The following is a 19,612-nucleotide window of genomic DNA, read 5'->3' as shown; positions in this document are numbered from 1 at the left end:
ACCATTCTACGGATTTTTGTGTAGTGTTAAGTCTATGTAGCTGTTCCATTGTGCAGATGATTCAATGTACGCCTAATAGTGCATAAGATAAAAAATTATAATCTAGTTTCTTACTGCAGATGGTTACGGGTAATTATTTCAGGGCAGGTACTGAAAAGTTATTTCTGTAATAAATGACAAGTCAAAAACTGTAATTTTCATACTTCATCTGTTTCACTCTATAAAACCTAATTTTGAAATGTAATTAAAATTAAATATGAAACAAAAACGCCGCAGAGAAAAATTCTATACTGTGTGACAGTGAACTATTTTGCCTAAAATACGAGCCTAAATTGTTTACAAAATTATTTGTTGTAATTGTTTTTTAAATTTGAGTTAATTAAACTAAAAAAAGAAGATTCCATTTCCGTGAAGCTATTAAATGAAATAAATACTTTAATTATGGATTCATATACAAATAACATAGTTTTAATTATATGTAGAAACATGTTTCATTGAGTTTTCACGATTGGGTTAAGCTTGAACTGTTAATGCTCAGTGAATACCCTTAACTAGACTATGAGTAGACTAGATCTTTCATTGGTATGGACACCCAGTACTCAATACCTGTACAATAAAAATGACACAGCAAAGATACTAAACTAATTGTGTATAAAAACCATAATTACATTTTACCTTCCGTAATATTCCAAAAATCGACTCAGAATCGACGATAATTTTATGTTTTTTTAAAGATATATTTAGCAGTGCGTTAATTAAATTTAATTTACAAACATATTAACTGAAAGAATAAACTGAAGTAGAATAAATGAAGGATATGATTTAATTTATTATTTTAATATGTGATATATAGAACAAATTAAGAAAGCAAAGTCATGAGTGAAAATTATTACACAAATATGACAATGCGTATGAGAGGGAGGAGTGCTAAGGTCTATTAGCCTTGTTAGTCGGAGCATTATTATGTAATATTAAGTCTATGGTATTTTTTAAGAGAAAGTAGCCATATTTGATTATTATATTATTTAATCGTTCATCGGAAATTGCAAAACAATCGTAGATAGTAGCTTATAAGTGGCAGCGTCACAAAAATCCAGATAACAACTATTATATTTATGATTGAATTGAATATGTAAAAGATAAATATCCTTTTTGCTGGTTGAATGCTAGGGGGTGCTAATTCAGTGACTGAGCCATGTCCATGCGCTGAATAAGCACCCCCTTGGAACAGGGGGGTGTTAATTCAGGACCTCGACCATGTTCATGCGCTGATTTAGCACCCCCTTGTAGTCAGGGGGTGCTAATTCCGTGCCTGGTCCGTGTCCGTGCGCTGAATTAGCACCCCCCTGCCGTGATGTCAGAGCCCGAGGGGTTGCTTATTCCAGGGGGTGCTAAAGCAGCGTCCCCATCTAGTCCAGAGCTCGGCAAACTCATTACTAACAACTTTTCACATAGCGACTATTGCAAACAGATACTTTGTACGAGTTACTGCCTGACAGGTTACTGTTACAAGTACTTTTCATGAAACATGTATTTTACACGGCAAAATCACCGCCGTTACAGGTACAAAGTAATCGGACTCGTATAGCAGTAACGGTAACTGGAACCTGTAATATTTAATGGGTACTCTGTAACTTATGGTTCTAAATCAGAACGAGTACATTTTGTGCTCAATCATTGGGATTAAGGGGGACAGAAATAGAAGAGGGGGGGGGCAGGACCCGGTTATCCACCCCGTCGGTGCGCCCCTGAAAGGTACGCCATAGCACGCGTTGTGTAACAGGTTTAGCTGAGGTTACATGCAAAATTTAAAGTCTATATCACACTGAAAGATTACAGTTATATTGTTAATGCTACACCAAATTCAACAGAGGTAAATATACCATCATCGAGCTCTATTATGTCTATATACGATGAAACTGATGAAAAGAAGTATTGAAGGACTTGATAGAATATAAAAAAGGATTTCCAACGAACGTACCTAATATAACATGTTAAAATGTCACATTATTGAGGCCATTCAGTTTACATTTCTTTTTAAGTCTATGATTTTTTCCTTACCATCAAGGTTTATTCATATAGCCAAAGTAAAAATGTCCGCTAAGGCTCAGACAAATATCATACATGCGCCATCATCGAACTCGATATTTTATATATAAAAATGAATATTTACGCCAAGAAGAGACTTATCACGTCTGTTCGTTTTCGAGATATCGTGCGGACAGACAACCAGAAAAGAAACTTTCCAGCTCTTAGAGTAATAAATTTTTAATAACGCTAACGCTTAGTAAATTTCGTACAACAAATAAAAATAAAAGTTAAAATACAAACATATTTACTACGATGAAACATTTCAGTAAAAAGGACAACTTCAGTTCCAGTAAACTGTCGCTCATCGGATAATATCCGCTTCCAGGAAGTCGGCTTTGGCATTTTGAAGTGGAATTAAGCATCTATAAGTTTTTAATTGTAGTTAGTTGTTACATTTATACACGGACACTAACATTAAAGCTAATAATTTGTTTTACGTTGCGGTGTAATGGTGAATCAGATCATGTATGAATTCTTTTTATTATTCGTGGCATCATAATGCTCACATGCAAAGTATAAAATATTATTATCTTCCAAATGTTAAATCCTTTCAGTTGTTTATTCCAGGTCATCTAAAATAAATGTTTTCAGAAAGTAATTTTCATAGCTCACTATAGTGAGATATTACACTAGTATTTAAAAAAAACACCGAGTGAACAACAGTGAGTTGAACACCGTTGTAAATAATACAGTTATTGCTACGGATAAAGTATATAATTGCAATAACAATTAAACCCACAATATTTTTAAAACTAATAAATTAGTTAAATTAACTTGGTTCTTTCGTAAAGGTATTTTTATTGCACAATAAACTAATTTATTGAGTTAATACGGTATCAGTGAGCCAATGCGCCAACTACAGTTCCGGCAGAAACGTTCACTCATCACTTCATACGCTACTACAGGCTAAACTAAACTTCCAATAAAAAAATGATAAATTACAAAAAAAATATTCATCTATTTTCACACAACTTTCTCGCTGACAAATTTTGTCTGACCAAAAAATAAAAAAAATCCTCGCTTACTACTTTTTTCTTGTCATTGTAAACGCTATGTAAAATGTAAACAATAATCAAAATTATTTCGAAATTTTTTTAATATTTAAAAATGTAACCAATAGATTGCCAATATTAAGAGCTTTAATTTGACGCATCTTACAGAATTGTACGACATTGGCTTCACTTTTAAATCGCGAGAGGAAGCCGTAAAGGTCACTGATTTTCGTAGTCTGTTTTCATACTCCGCCGGGACAGTTTTAACACAGCGAGACTGACTTTTTCATGCAGGTTAGTAGTCCGCGGCCAAGTCTACGGTTAAAAAACACAGCGAGACTGACTTTTTCATGCAGGTTAGTATCATTAGCATGTCGGTGACGCGAACCGAGGATTTTACCCTCTACCAAAACGCTCAACGCGCCTAAAGAAGTTTTCACTTCAAAAATGCTGTTTAACAATAATTTATAGTATGTAATTGAAAAGAAGCAAAAAGAAGCGTTACGTCGGATAATACTATAGAGAAGACTTATTCAGGTCCATCGTAACAGTTTTCATAATTCAATTTTATTTTGCAAACGAGTTTGCATTATTTACATCTCAAATTATGACAGGATTTAAAATTTTAATTACAGAAATGTTATGTGAACTTCAAAATAGGTTGAAAGCGTTATCTGTTATACATTTGATATGATATTTAAAGCTCAATCTGTAAGTCTGACTAATGGACGTAACCTAGATTTTCTGTATAGGTTTGAATTTGTATAAAACATCATCTGTAGGACTGCTGAAATACAGATGTTCTATTACTGTGCTGTTGAGAATAGATCACTTACATCTCATCGTGAAAGATCGAATGAGTCCAATAAAAACCTTATAATGTCGTTAGTTTGGATATTACTTGAAAGGCCTCTCTCTAAAAGCGCTTTGAGATAAAAGATTAAATCTGGAATTCTTAATTAAACTGACAACAGTTTCGTATTGGGAATGCTGGACGCCGGCGACTTGCATTTTCTTTATGGAGTATAACAGATGTCTTCGTGGAACTACAGCTCAAGTTCATTAATATTCTTTTGTTAGGGATACCGGTTATTCGATAAATACCCAGAAAGTACAAAGGGTAGATAAAATCGAAGTTGCCGATGTAGTACAAATACAACCCATTGGTCATGGTGAGATCTAACAGTTTTCTTATTATAATAGATATTAACTTCACTGCAGAAATATAAGTTGTAAAACTGGCTCTGGTTCCAAGTAACCATTAACGTATTGGTGCAGTCAATGTGTTAAAAGTTAATGTTTAATAACATTTCTTCTTCAATATTGCCGCTTAGATTCTGCGGATACCCTAAGTGGTATAAAAGGTTATCCTGTTTCTAACAATATAATTGTTTATTTCCATTCAGAGTAAAATACTGGATTATTGATTAAAAGTATGTTTGTGCATCAGAACACTACTAAAATGCCGTTAAAACCGCAAACATTAACAATTTCTAAATACAAATATAAGATATGGAAATAAAATAAATCTTCGAAGCTTTGTTAGGACTTCCAGACTTAACAACTCATTAAGAATAGCGAAAACACTGTAAACCGTAAGACCAATAATAAGTAAGTTACCATTTATGAATATCAGTAATGACTACAGTTTAGGTTTCCATATTTTCATTAACTATTGTATATATTCAGATAGTCCTTAAAGTTCATAAAATAACGAAATAAATATTCAGAGTGGAAATATATGGAGGCCCTGCTATATTATTTATAGACTATCTCTGGAAGTTACTAAATGATTAAACAGCATTAAACCCCAAACAAACACGAATATCGTAAAAATAAGAGGTATTAGTTTTCCCAATAAAAATAACGAATGAAGCTTTCGCTAAAACTAAATAAAATATGGCTGGCTTAGTACCCATATAGCGGAATCAATTCCATATCACATCGTTATAAATAAAAAGTGATAGTATGATTGGTAACGTAACATATGATTAGCGCTCATCTCAATACCACAGTCAAAAATAAATACTATGTATTAAGTAAACATAAATAAAAAACAAATCTGAAGCAAGAGATTTGGGGCATTCCAGAATGTTAACCACATCCTAAAATAGTAATCCACGTTTTTGAACACCCTGTAGAAAACCTTTATGAATTGGTTATTTCCCGTTGTTATACTAACTGATTGATAGCGAAAAGTTATTTTGGAAGAAAGTAATAGGAATTGATATTAGTAGGTGACAGGGATTGGGATCGGGGTGATTCGGGGATCAATTATTTTAATGGTACGGTAGGTCAGAGGGTAATATTGAATTGGTTTGCGTCATCAACATTGTTGTGTGTTTCCAATATTGTAACTGGTCGTGTCCCGCCTAGGGCGCTGATCATCTCTTGCGTGTCCAGTGTTGTAAGGCGAAGGGTGCTACAAGGCATGATGATAATGATGAGGAAAGGGCGTGATGTTAATCCGCAGATGTCTTTTACTGTTCAGTAAGCACATGTTTTTAAGTCTCAACGTTTGTTTGTATTCCTATATTTTTATAACTACAACTTGGTTTGTTTGTTACATTAAAAAAGTAAAATATATTTTGCTTACTCCCAAAATATTTTTAAAAATAATTAAGACCTGTATTGAGCATAACTTCTAAATTTTCATTAAATTTGGTCTTTATTTGAGATTAGAGTAAAATATTGTATTATGCATTGCAAAATGATTGCGACTAACTGTATCGGCCCCCTTAAAAAATATTTATTGTAGATGCCTTTTCCCAGTGAAGCCTTTTCCCATCTCAAGGCTATACTTATATTAGTAATGTTTTAATGCGATTTAAAATAAACTTAAACGATATCCAATAGAATGTCATATATGAAAACTACGAATACCGATTCTGATTCTCATACGAGAAAAGAACTATTTTAAACAATTATTAAAATAAAAACCCTTATGGGGTGGAGGACTTTTGTTACTGAACATTTTTGAAGTGATTTTAGTTGTTACTACCTGACTTAGAAGCTGTAAATCGTTGCATAGAATGAAAATAAAAATTGCAGGATCTTCTGATAAACTATTTTCATCTACATGTAAATACGAATACGTATTTTGTAAAAAAGTATAGAAAGAATTAGTAATGTTTTTAACTATTTCGAGAAATCATTAAATTAGTGTTCAATGTCGCGAATAAATTACATTTGAGACGCACAAACTTGATTATGTATTACAAGGTGATCAAGTTACAGGAGCAGACACAACCCGTAATCAAGGGTGACCTGCCCTACTCGGTTGTGGTTGGTTTATAACACAAGCCCGCCACCACCCTTGCTCTAAAGTGAACAACTTTACGTAATTTGATAATAGTTGCGGCAGATTAATCGGTTTAATCGGAGTACGACAATACGTTGAATTATAAATCGAGGAGATATTAATGACTAAATACAAATTTGTCCAGAGAATAAGACTGGTTTCTGTTATGTCATTGAACTTAACATCAGCAACTGAATAAAAATAATATTTTCGTCCCTTTACCATTATTTATTAACAGTTAATATAAAACCGTTTTAAATACAAATGAGTTACCAAAACAAATTTGCTTATATTATTGTGTTGTATAATTTAGATTTAATTTATCACAAAATATTTATGTGCAAAAAACATTTAGTTGTAGCGTTTTTAAAGCTACATTGGTTGATTTTTTTATATTAGTATATTGCAATTTTAATTTATTTAGAACGGAAATCATATGTACTGCTGCATATACTCAAAGTAGACAACTTAAACCGAAAAATAAACAATTAATGTTGGTTTTGCACGTTATTTTAATAGTACCAGTTGTCTGTTATGAAAATCATGCAACCAATTCCATTTTTATGTTATTTCGTTTTTCTGTTTTTATGGTTTTGGATTGGTTTTATGGATACATAGAAAATGAAACCAATAAATGTAAGGAGGAAAAATGATAGAATTAACTTTGGTTGTTAACTTTAGGCCGCCTAATTAATCAATAGATCTTGAGGACACTGCCATGCCAACTATATAGTATGCTTTGTAACATTTAGAGCTGCATTCTTTAGTTTGGTGAACTTAAATCAGGTATGTTGGCTCCTTTACATGAAAACTGAAAGAAATACACAACGTATGTTCTACCAATTTGAGCAAAGTTTTCTGCTTCTTAGATTTGCAACCGGTACTCAATTGATCACATATTTACTTGATCAAGTTTTTTGAGACATCAAATACAAATGTGTGTAAATGTTTACGACGTTTTGTACATATAAACAAACGACACTTGTGATCAGCACTTGTGTCATATCAGAGAAATAACACATTAACGATGATGTGTCGGCTAAAACAGGCGGGATTAACCATCAATCCGGAGAAAATGACTGGCAGCAAATCACATTCAGTTTTTAGGCCTCACATTTGCCAGTCATACCGTGACGATTCACACGGATAGATGCAAGCCAATAGTTGAGTTCCCAACTCCTAAAAACTTGAAAAAATATAAATAGATTTCTCGGTTACCATACTAGTCCTGCACGATGTCTTTATCGCTTCGACCTTACACACCCACAATCATCAAGCAAGAAACAAATCACACAGCAATCACCACAGCTTTTAGATGAAATTAATTTGGCCTGCAATTGGTCGTAAGAAAACATAAAATGAAGAAACCATAGAAATAGTGAAGTCTACACATCAAGGTATCAAATGATTGTGGGGATGTTGGAAAACTAGGCTACATGTGTTATTATTTCTTATTTTAAATATTATATTTGTATTTACGTTGTTTACACATTTTATTTATCCTTATTGGTAGCACGGCTAACCTTAAGACATATAAAAAAAATATATAAAGCCATCATCGAACACGGTGTTTGATGCTTCATGCAAAATGTCTATAGGTCAGTTCGATCTCGAGATATCGTTCAAACAGAGATACAGAAAAACAAACTGAAATGAAAATGTTTTACCCTCAAGAAATAGTTGAAAGAAAATGCCCTTTAATAACACATTAAAACCGTTAATCGTTTTTATTAATTAATATAAACGATTACTAACCATTTCAATACAAAATAAGCCATAATTGTTGTAGTATTTCGATTACGAAGGCGTGTGATAAGAGGATCTAATTTTCTCACGAAGAACTTGTCCTTGGTATTATAGTTTTATATATTTGTTCTGCAAAAGCACATATAATCCTTCGCTACTTGACGCTCAGTTTTTAATTACTTCGCATAAAAATTTTATCGGGACTTAATAAATCAACTAAAGCGTTTCATGTTGCAATATTTGTATTATATAAAAACTAAAAATACTTATCGATCAGTACTGTACTATGAATATTAATAAAATGATTTATTAATAAAATGAACTTTTACTTTTAACTGTTACGTTCAGGCAAACCACATATGGCTGCAATAGTCTGAAGGTTATCGATAATCTGTATCTACAACGATAAACTAATTATAATTAACTAATTAGTTTAATTAGTATGTCACAGTAGTATCTATCCCTGCTTTGATCGAGTCATAATGACTTAATTGCTCAAACTAATATTAGTTTTACATCCATGTACAAACTAATACGAGGGTATGTCATTGTTAAAATAATCGAACAGCACTATGAAACAATTTGAGAGGTGCATAAAATATGTTTGTGGTACCTTCAATGGATAACTAAAATAACAAATAACACCATTCCAATATTATGATAATCGATAAATAATTTTAAATATAAAAGAACACAGTTTTGAGAGGATCTCTATGAGAGGTTATCGCAAGGATCAAAAGTCATTTGTTACAGTTACATGTCTTTAGCTTGGAACGTGTAAAGCAAATATCGTACACTAAATAAAATTAAACCAGCATCAGCCAAGAAGATGGGACCTCGGGAAAAAGAGACCTCCGGTCTCTTCTATCCAGATACAACTTTTTAATAATAGATAGGCCTAAGGAATGCTAAAAGTATAGTACGAATAAAATATCTTATATTCTTTAAATTAAGATTAGATAAATAAAATAATTCATTTTAAATTAATTTGTTTCACATTTTTTAATATAAAACATTGTCCTGTCTAGGAGAGTTAAAATAATTAGAAACTTATAATTATATAATTATTGAGTGAACCGAAACTGTTTCTACAAAAGGATTTCTGTCACAAGCTGTTAAAATTACTGTATAGCTGTAGTACATGTAGTTATCGGAGAATTCCATTTATGAAGACCTTTTTATTCCATTTAATTAAAACTATAATTAGCAAGAAAATGGACTAAAATTGTTTATTAAGAGGGATTATGCAACGGATAACAACCAGAATAAAAAAATAAGACAGAAGACTCACTTATAACATAGATAGACATTCAAGGGTGTCCTTATATATGGCTTCATTACTGAAAAACTGCATTTTGTTTCTATAGAGACAGTCGGTGTTATCTTTCAAGTTTTAAATAAGAACATCATCGTACACAGACAAGAGCCAAGATCCATATAACGTCCAAACATTTACGAGGAAATTGAACGTAGGCTGATGATAGTATAAAAAGAGTTTTTCGCTTAAAATGAACTTTAACTTTTGATTCAACGACAGGGCGTGGCAGCTGCAGTAGTAAATTCCAGTTGAACAGCCTAGAGTAATGAAAGGTGGAAGTAAACTAAAGTCACCCTGACAGCATTGCTAGGTGTAAAACATTTACGTTCACAGCCTAACAAACTGTCCTCATCTTTCCAAAGGTGTTTTGGGATAATTCTTCACATCATTATTTGTTTCTTCTTAGGTCTCTGGTAAACTTTTAATACGTAAAGTATGAGGTTTCTGTTGTTGAAAAATAATACAATGTGGTAATGTTAGATCTTAGGCTTACACGGCCAGTATCATAAATATCTACATTTTTTCCGATTCACACCGTGTGAAAACATTGTTAGCAAATTTATTCTTAAAATATTTCGACCTTGATATACAGAGCCAACTTCATTCAATGAAATTTTTTAAAGCAGAGGTTTAAATATATTAAGAATTTAATTTTGTTAAGAATTTTCAGACGCGGAACCGATATCAAACTCAATGAGCAATAAACTTATGTCGCAGTAGTTGCGGTTTTAATTTGTCAGAGAAAAGCAACATAGGAAGATAAATTAATAAATACTCAATAAATAACTCTGTGATGCAATACAGCTTACTATTTATTATTCATTTAAACTATTGAACGTATTCATTCTATCCGAACTTCAAAGCTCCATAACAGAAACCAATACCACTTCATGAAACAATATCCCAATCGCATCAGTCCGTTTGAATGATGCTGTTTTTGACGTTGAATGAAAAAAATAACTAAGCTCTAAAACTGAAAACCGTATTTAAACGATAAATACATAATAGTGTGATTTGGTGATGTGCATATTACCGAAGATCTAAACCAGTACACAGGCCGTTACTGAGTAATGCAGTCTCACACGTATATCCGGATGTTTAGTTATTCAATAAATGTTGGTGGTAAATGTTACAAGATCGATGTATAAGGGAGAGAGATATAAACTGACCTGGAGGATGCCGTACTTGAGCTCGATGTCGAGGAAGTGGTACTCTCGCGCGTGGGGTGGCCGTGGGGTGTTCTGCGGTGGCGGGTGTTGCGAGGCTCCGGTCGCCGGAGGACCCACTTGACTGGGCTCCTGGAAGGCCAGAATGTTCGCTAGGCTGGCCAGGACCGGCTCCGAGGCGAAGGCCAGGGTGTCGTTGCACTCCTCGATGGGATGGTGGACCTGTAGTACCTTGGGGTGGCGGAACCTCTCCAACTGCCGCACCGACCCCCGTAACAGTTCAGTGACCGTTTCCTTCCTCTTGGGCTTGTGCAGCTTCTCCGCACTCCTCTTCTCGAACACAAACACCGACACTTCCTGGAAACATAATTACGTTGTAGAATAAAAACTAGATAAAACATAGATACAGCAGGAATACATGAGTTTCGCTGTTGTTTAAGTCACTTCAAATAAATCACATTTATCGAAACATAATAAAGCGATGCTAAAAAAGTTTAAATTAACGTCACTTGAAAGAGCAATAAGAATATATAATTAGATTAGATATTGATAATAGTTATAAGTTTTTATGATGTACAATATTATATGTAACATCTATAATATATATATATATATATATATATATATATATATATATATATATATATATATAATATGTACTGTGTTATGAAACATATATTATCTCATGTATAATTAAATTAGAGGGGTATGGTAGGTGCTGGTACCGGTGTGAGATGTACAAATAGTACTAATTGAGCTGCCCGACTTTTGAATTATCACACTTTATTAACATACCATTTCTCCAATATTCACCTCTGTGTCAAATTTTATACAAAGTTATTATTAAATATATTTTTTAAAGAGAACCCGGCCCCCATTTAATTCTTATTCTGCCCGTCCTCTTGGGCCACTGGACTGTGCAAGGATCTTATCAAACAGAATAAGGGGGAGAGTCGATACAGTACAAGGTAGATGGTACTAATAATAAGTGCACCGGTCACAGACAGGATTCGAACCTGCGCTATCACTAACTCAGAGTCTAAGTCCAACGTCTAGGACCGCTCGGCCATAAGCAATCCCAAAATATTTTCATTTATACTATATTTAAAAATTTCAAGACATGTTATGAAATATAAATGATTACCAAGTATAAAATAGTAAGGAGTACACTTTTTATTTGTTAGGTCATATCATATTTTGTTAAGTATTATGGTACGAACACATTAGGTCGTTATTAACTAATCTAATTTCCTTAGCTCAGAATGAGATGAACCTGGGTTATTATCATACTACGCAATCATTTCCGTAACATTTGGTATTTTTGTTTATTTACCAGGTGATTAGTTTGTCATTGTTCGTATGTGAGAAATCTCCTAACATGAAGTTTTGGTATCACTATTGTAAAGTTTCTGACTCAATGGGGTGTGTTTAGATTCCCTATTCGTAATGGAGAGATAGGTATACCCTCACTCGCATGATTATTAGATAATTCAAAAATCAAAATATAATTATTAGTTCTAACTAACTCTTGCATACGTTGATGAGGCTTGAATAGTAATAATAAGATCCTACACTCTTACTTGGTGTTTGGAATATATTTAAACATTAGTTTCGGGTAAGAGTCTTTGAAAAAACTCATCTCTACACAAAGTGTTCTTGTCCTATAGTGAACCAGTTAAAATAAATAACAAAATTATACGTACTCAAATAAATATACAGATTATAAGCCCACATGATCCATCAAAATGTGAAACACAAATTGTATTTCTTTGTATGGATTGAAAGTAACAAAATTACTGTTGAGTAAATGTTAAAGAATAAATTATGTTCAAATTATGTCTTTAACACAAACAAATATTTACAAATACGTACACGACAAAACAATAAAAATACATAAAGGTTCAATTGAACAGAAAAATTGTTCACAGTTATCTGAATTTACACTGAGTTACTTATTTATTTACTTATCTTAATGACATTGACGGATAAAGACATTCTTTAGTGTATTTAATGTCTTTTTATACATCACCGAAGATTTTTTATGAACTACGCGCTTTGAATAGTTTCAGGCCCTTGAAATTCCCAATACAGTTATACAACTGTTAAGATAATAATTTAGATTAGAAAAATAAAAACATTTGCTGTCGAATGTTAAAAAAAACCTCCAACAGCAGTGACACAAAGTCTATTTTATAAATCATAGAGACTATTAATTCACAATAAATGTTCACTATATAAACTTTTATGCACCAAAGTATCTTTTACCATATAAATATTATAGAAAAACTGTTGTGGTACTAATAATAAAAAATATATTACATAGATATCTTTTTCCAGTCTGGAGTGATTTTATTTCACATGTATAACATTAAAATAGTATGATTTCCGATGATATAAAAGTTTTGAAATCTATAAGCTAATTTTACCCTTTACACGTTATCATTCGTATATAAATAACCCATGATATACACAATTACAAATTGTTATTTAAATGTTAATACGAACTCTTGTTCGGCAAGATGCCCTTTACGACAAATGTATGGTTCAACATTTCGTGTATGCAATCTGTCCTTTTCCTTGTATGATGACGATTATTTATTAAATAACATGTATTAATATGTATTTTTGTCAATTAAGGGGAAGCCTTTGTTAAAATAACAATTTTATCATTAATACATAAAATTACATAGACATGACAAGAGACACCACTAAGACTACCAAAGACATAAACAATGTTATATTGTTTCACTTGAAGAAGACAGATACCATTACTCGGACCGTTGAAACTAGGACCAGAGGAGTAATGTTTGATACATCTAATATGTAAATTTGGTATAACATAATAACATGCATGTTATAAAGAATAAAAAATAAAGAATAAAGAATAAAGAATGATTTATTTTCTCATTTTCTTACAGGCTACATACATACATCAGTACGTAACGGTAAATTAATATAATGGGGTTATAATTTCCTAAATCTTGCCAGGTCTGACTGCACCATTACAAAAGACTGGAAATAAAAAATTACTTCTTCAAAATACCTATAAACTAAATTTATAGTTAAAATATAACCTACATCTAAATGCGCTTAGGCCTATACTATACAATAAATGAGAAAATATAGGGCCTCCAAGGCTAAGCCTGTTTGGAGGTTCCTTATTATATTTTAACACATAAAAAAACATCAGCAAACAACTTAATTTAACAATTTAGATCTCTCTTGAGGATATAAATTAATATATTATTTAATCAAAACATAATATAATAATAGTTATAATCAACCTGCTTGTTTGAGTTAGATTAGATTTTTCAAATTATTTGAAAATATATATAAATATGGGCCGTGAGGTAAAAAACCAGTTACTATGTCTGAATATATAAAATTGAATTTATATCCTCTAGTTCAAACAACCACCTTCCCAATTTTTTTAAAAATACTAATTTGTTATTTGAGTTTTTTATATTGTTAGGTAATTTATTAAAAATCCACGGTGACATAAAAATGAATGATTTAGTAAAAAAAGTATTGTTTGGTTTTGGAACTCTTATATTTCCTGAATTTCTTAGTTTTAAGCTGTATTCATTTGCTTCTAAGTTGGTAGTATTTATCAAATCATAGTATTGTTTTAATACTTTATATATAAATAACATCTTGATAGGGAAAATCCTAAGCTGATTAAATAATGGTCGTGAGTGTTCAAATATATGACTGTGGGTTATTAATCTGACAAAGTGCTTTTGCTGCATAAGTAATGAGTTTAAATTTGAATCATACGCACTTCCCCAAAGAAATATGCCGTATTCAATTCGACTTTGTACAAGCGCAAAATATAACATTCTAAGTATTTTTAAATTGCAAATGTTTCTTAAAAAATAAAAAATTCTTATAATATTATTGAGTTTTTTTGTAATTTTCGATATGTGAATTTTCCAATTAAATTCACTATCCATATGACTTCCCAAATATTTTATAATATCCGATTTTTGTATCGTTGAACAATCCATTGTTAAGCAATTATTGATTTGGCTTGATTTCAAAATACAGTCAGCACATCTATAGAAAACAGGTTCAAATATAATGTCATTTTTTCTGAGACTGAAATTGACATATTTTGTTTTTTCCGTACTTAAAAGCATATGGTTCATTGTGAACCACCACTGAATTATTTCTAGATCTTTGCTCATAGCAACGTGGATATCAGTCCAGCTATCTTTGACATAGCTAAGGGCTGTATCATCAGCAAATGATGTTAGTGTTCCTTGAAATCTGGCATCGCATAGATCATTTATATATATAATGAAAAGGATTGCTCCCAATACTGACCCTTGGGGCACGCCATATAAGATTTTACCCATTTCACTATATGTGGAGTGCATTCTGACACACTGATACCTATCCCGTAAATAACTTTCAAACCAAGAATAAGCTATTCCTCGAATACCACACCTATAAAGTTTTTTTAATAAAATTGTATGATCTACAGTGTCGAATGCTTTTTTTATATCTAAGAATAAACCACTTATACATTTACTTGAATTTAGGCCATTGTATACATTTTTGGTAAAATTAAATAGAGCGCTTTCGGTATTCATATTTTCTCTGAAGCCAAATTGATTTTTACTAAAAAAAAAATTTTATCATTTCTATATGTTCTTTGCCAGCAACACATTTTAAATTATTTCCTAATTTCATTTCTAACTCTAAATATGGTTTTATACAAATTCTACAGAACGAGAGATGGAGAGATCGAGCTGCGTCATTTTGTATACAATTTATTCTATATTTGAATATAAAAGTAAACTCGAGTTACAACCTATTGACAAAATCATAATAACAACCAAATATGTACTTAGTACAAATTTTTCTTATTTGATGGACGCAAGACGAGAGCTAAGGTGTAACAAATTGATTGCGCAATGTTTTAACGTTGACGTAGGCAGGCGGTTTCTAAAATAACCTTCCCGAGTGCACCACGAGTTGCGCCCACGTCCGGAGCTGTCATATTAGATCTATTCTCGGAAACCGCACAGTCCCTGCATCCACAATCTGCTTCTCGCTCAGTAATAACACTTCATTACTTCTGAGTTGTATAAGCTTTTTAATAACCGCAGATGATAACGTTTATTTCAGAGTTATTTCTGACAAAGAACAGTTCCAGTTTATTTAGTTCACATTTAGAATTATTGAGTAGAATAAGGTTATTCAGACAAGTTGTAACTTAGAGAGTTGATTTTACATGATCAGGTTATTTAATTTATTACAAGCCTCAGTACAGTTTGTTAAAGACGTATAAAGTTTTATTGGCTAACCGTTAGAGAAGCGAATAAAACTCGAGGGGCTGGAAAAGTTTAATTTCTGTCCGCCTGTCTGTTCCACGATGTATAGAGAACGAACCGACTTATAGCTTCAAATTTAGCACGAAGCTTTATTTGTATGCAGCCAACATCGAGTTCGATGATGGTGCATGTCACCCTATTGGGTTCACCTGACCGTTAGCGAATGTTTTTTAATTGGTCTTTTGGGTAAACAGGATGGCAAAGAGAAAATGTCCAAACAAATTAATTTGTACGCAAGCTGATTACAATCAACTTCAACTTTTGCATGAAAATTAATTTCTATGTCGAGTGAATTGTACGAGAATTCATGTCCATCCGGCCTTTGGCTGAGCATCATTGAAGTTCATAGCTTGGTACAATTTCTCTGTTGGCTCCTAAGGGGTTACAAAATTTTGTTTCTGTACGACTGTCTGTCTGTCCACAGGACATCTTAAGAATGAAATGAGCCTTGGACTGAAATTTTGGATGCAACCTTCGTGAAGGGAAACCTGTGACCCGACACTGTGGCGTACCCCTATCTTATATAATTGAGGTAAGCTTTTAAAAACCAAAAGGGGTGATCATAACCTGCAGGCTATTACAAAGTTTAGTCTGAGCGATTATGATTAATAGTTAATGATTTTTCATTTTACCACGCATATTTTCTTTGATAATTCTGGACATAATTTGAGTGTTTCAAATACGCAGTTCTTATATTAATAAAATTTCATGTCTTAAACTATTCCACTGTAAGCCATACTATTTCAACTGAAAACGAACAAATCATAGCATCTGGCGATGAATTTTTTTTATTTATTGATTACAATTGACATTAAATAGACAAATGTTTTCATTTTCAGCTATTGTACTTCATTTTGCAATTTGTGATTGCTGTGGCTGTATATCATTTAAAATATATCCGGAGAAAATTATATTCGAGTTAAATAGTATTTTCACCGTACACTCAAAAGTTTTAATGTTACCCCCTCTTTTCTTAGTTGAACACGGAGTATGGAATAAGGTGAGTAAGTAGAGAAATAGATCAGGTAGGTAGGCTACCTATAGTATTAACTGGACCATACGTATCTATTATGTATAAACTACTTACTCAAGCAGATAACAGCTAACTGTTTAGCAAGTGGTATATTGAGTTTTATTTTAATTGCTAATGAATAACTAAAAAGTAGTAGGCTACACCACACAACGTGTCACGTAACAGGCGCCACGGTGACCCCAAGACCAATGTTTCGCTTGTTACGCTCATCCAAACCCCTGGAGTGACATGCACCATCACTGACATCAATGTTGCTTATATATAAATAAAGCGTTATGTAAAATTTCCAGTCTATGGCCAGTTCTTACTCGAGATACTGTGTGGACAGCAGACAGACATACAAAAACTAAATCTCTCCAGCCCATCGAGTAGTAGGCTACGCTAACGCTGAGCCACTGAATGATTGCGCATAGTGACAACAACTTTTATTCGCCTTATATTATGATACGGCTATTTCTGCTGGAAAAGATGGACACTGTGCGCCTTCTTCGTATAAAATGAAGCAGAAACGTTTAATAAACTACTCACATTAGGGTAATAAGATACCCACCAACTATGTTATGTACACAATTAACAAAACATGTATACGAAAATTACTACAATGTTTATAAACCCAAATTATACGTTTTTAGATGTTATGAACTTCCTTATACTATTATAAATAACGTTAGATGGTTTCTATAGTGGGGATAGATCTTGTATTTGTGGATAGCGTTACCGCGCTAAATAACGTGTTTAGAGTTGTAATCCACGTTAATACTATCAATGACCTTATTTGTATAAATTACATTCAAATTTTGGGTATTTTTATTATTATTTTTGTTTATTTAAAATAAAATATTTAATGATTTTTGTAATATACTTATAATCATTGTGACCTTCTTTTGCCACAGAAATGCGCAAGACCACGTTTCAAAAGGTTACCGTTTTTCTAATGAATGAAATAGCTTGAATAAACATTGTCTTGTCATCATATAATTTAGTCTAATGTTATATTTAGGTATAAACGTATATTAGAGACGTAATTGTTTTAATAAATATGATATTAGGCGTTTTAACGTGTGTAAAAAAAACCGTACCATCAAGGTGGAGAGAGAACAGAAGGACGTGGAACTGGAGATTTGGAAGAGACTAATTAGGATGAGCAGTAATGGGGATTAGAAAACCGTACAGATACGCAAATAAACTACGCGAATATTTTACTGTTTTTCTTAATTAATTTATTTTCGGATTTTCTCAAAAACTTTAAAGAGAGCATGAAACAAATGAGAAAAACGTTTTGAGGATACGATCTGATTAGAATTTTACTTGACAAACCAGCATAGTTTTATATACATTTACGGAATAACAACAATCCATTCTGACCTAACCCAATAATTAATTATAATTTTTCTCATATCGTTTTATCCCCTATACATTTTTCTTTGCTTTTTAGCCCTAGAAAGCTTCCGGCGATTCAACTTTGGCGAAATAAAAATTCTGATAAACATGGGCACAAATAAAACCAACAAACAAGTTGGACAAGTAGTTATGGAGGTGGGTGGGACAACTTGTTGCTCGCTCAACAGGTGTCGCGAACTTCGGGCGTGATCGGCAGTCTCCGGGTCTATTCGGTACTATCGATTCTGTTTGCAACGTTCCTGTTCCCGGAGCTCACCTCCTATGCCACCGCTAATGTGATATCTTCACTTGTTGCTCCACGTCACTTATCGAATTCGAACATAAATCATCGTGTTGTTCTATTTTTAGTTTCCTCGCAACGACATAAAACAAACTGTCGTTGAATTTATATATAAAAAGGACAATGTTTAAACCATTAACGGATGCCTAAGTAGCCTATTTTATTCTAAATAAAATTGGCAATAAATAAGTTTTACACTGATGAACTTCACATCTTCAACAAAAATGTAAAAAAGTAAATAGTTCGTGATAAAAATAATGTCATGCTGTAATACAATTATGTAGTTAAATGAAAACATTGTTAAGTATACGATTTTAAATACGTGCAAAAAGTTTAAACCTTAGTCATAGCCATTATTGAGCAATGAATGGCGATAGAGATGTCAAATGTTGGAAGGCATAGTACAACCCAATAAACCAATATCCAATGTAAGCCACTGGGTAGGTGAGATAGCGAGTTAACGGACTATCCATGGATGATGTCCTATCCATTCAGGGCATGCCAACCGTGCTTGTAAAACAACTATTGCTGATAAAAATAATACTTTTTATGGTATGAAATCCTTCTCATACCGTCAAGCTGCTCATAGGACCGACTTCCAGAGTATGGGCCCTCAGTACCAATGTCTCCAAAACCAGGACCCGAGGCTACTGGGCATCCTCACTCAAATAAGAATTTAAATTTGCTTTACAACTGGTTCACAATCATTCAAGGAGAACTGGAGAGGAACTATGGCTAAGAAAGGATATTAACTCTGTACAGTTGCACGTACCACTGTTTGAATTTTGTCATCCCAGTGTTTGTCAACTAGATGGGGAAAATCCAGATAGGATTTCATTAGAGGAAAGGGAAAATACATTGGAGAGAGGTCTCGGAGTTACAGGATACATTTCTTGATAAAGACTTAACAGCCATTCTCAATAAACTTTAAAAAAGGCCCTCAAA

General features: G+C 32.7%; 1 protein-coding gene across 1 annotated transcript in view; it reads right to left on the bottom strand.

The window, feature by feature from the left end:
• The window catches only part of LOC124368632 (SCY1-like protein 2), a 156,129-nt gene that overhangs the window by 109,476 nt on the left and 27,041 nt on the right, over window positions 1–19,612 (bottom strand). The window contains exon 2 of the mRNA XM_046825871.1: window positions 10,618–10,971. Within this exon, the coding sequence (XP_046681827.1) occupies window positions 10,618–10,971 (354 nt within the window). The remainder of the gene's footprint in view (window positions 1–10,617; window positions 10,972–19,612) is intronic.

This window comes from Homalodisca vitripennis, chromosome 1 (assembly GCF_021130785.1).
Source record: "Homalodisca vitripennis isolate AUS2020 chromosome 1, UT_GWSS_2.1, whole genome shotgun sequence".
Lineage (NCBI taxonomy): Eukaryota > Metazoa > Arthropoda > Insecta > Hemiptera > Cicadellidae > Homalodisca > Homalodisca vitripennis.
Note: the sequence above shows the minus strand (reverse complement) of the source record. Positions and strands in the feature narration are given on the sequence as shown.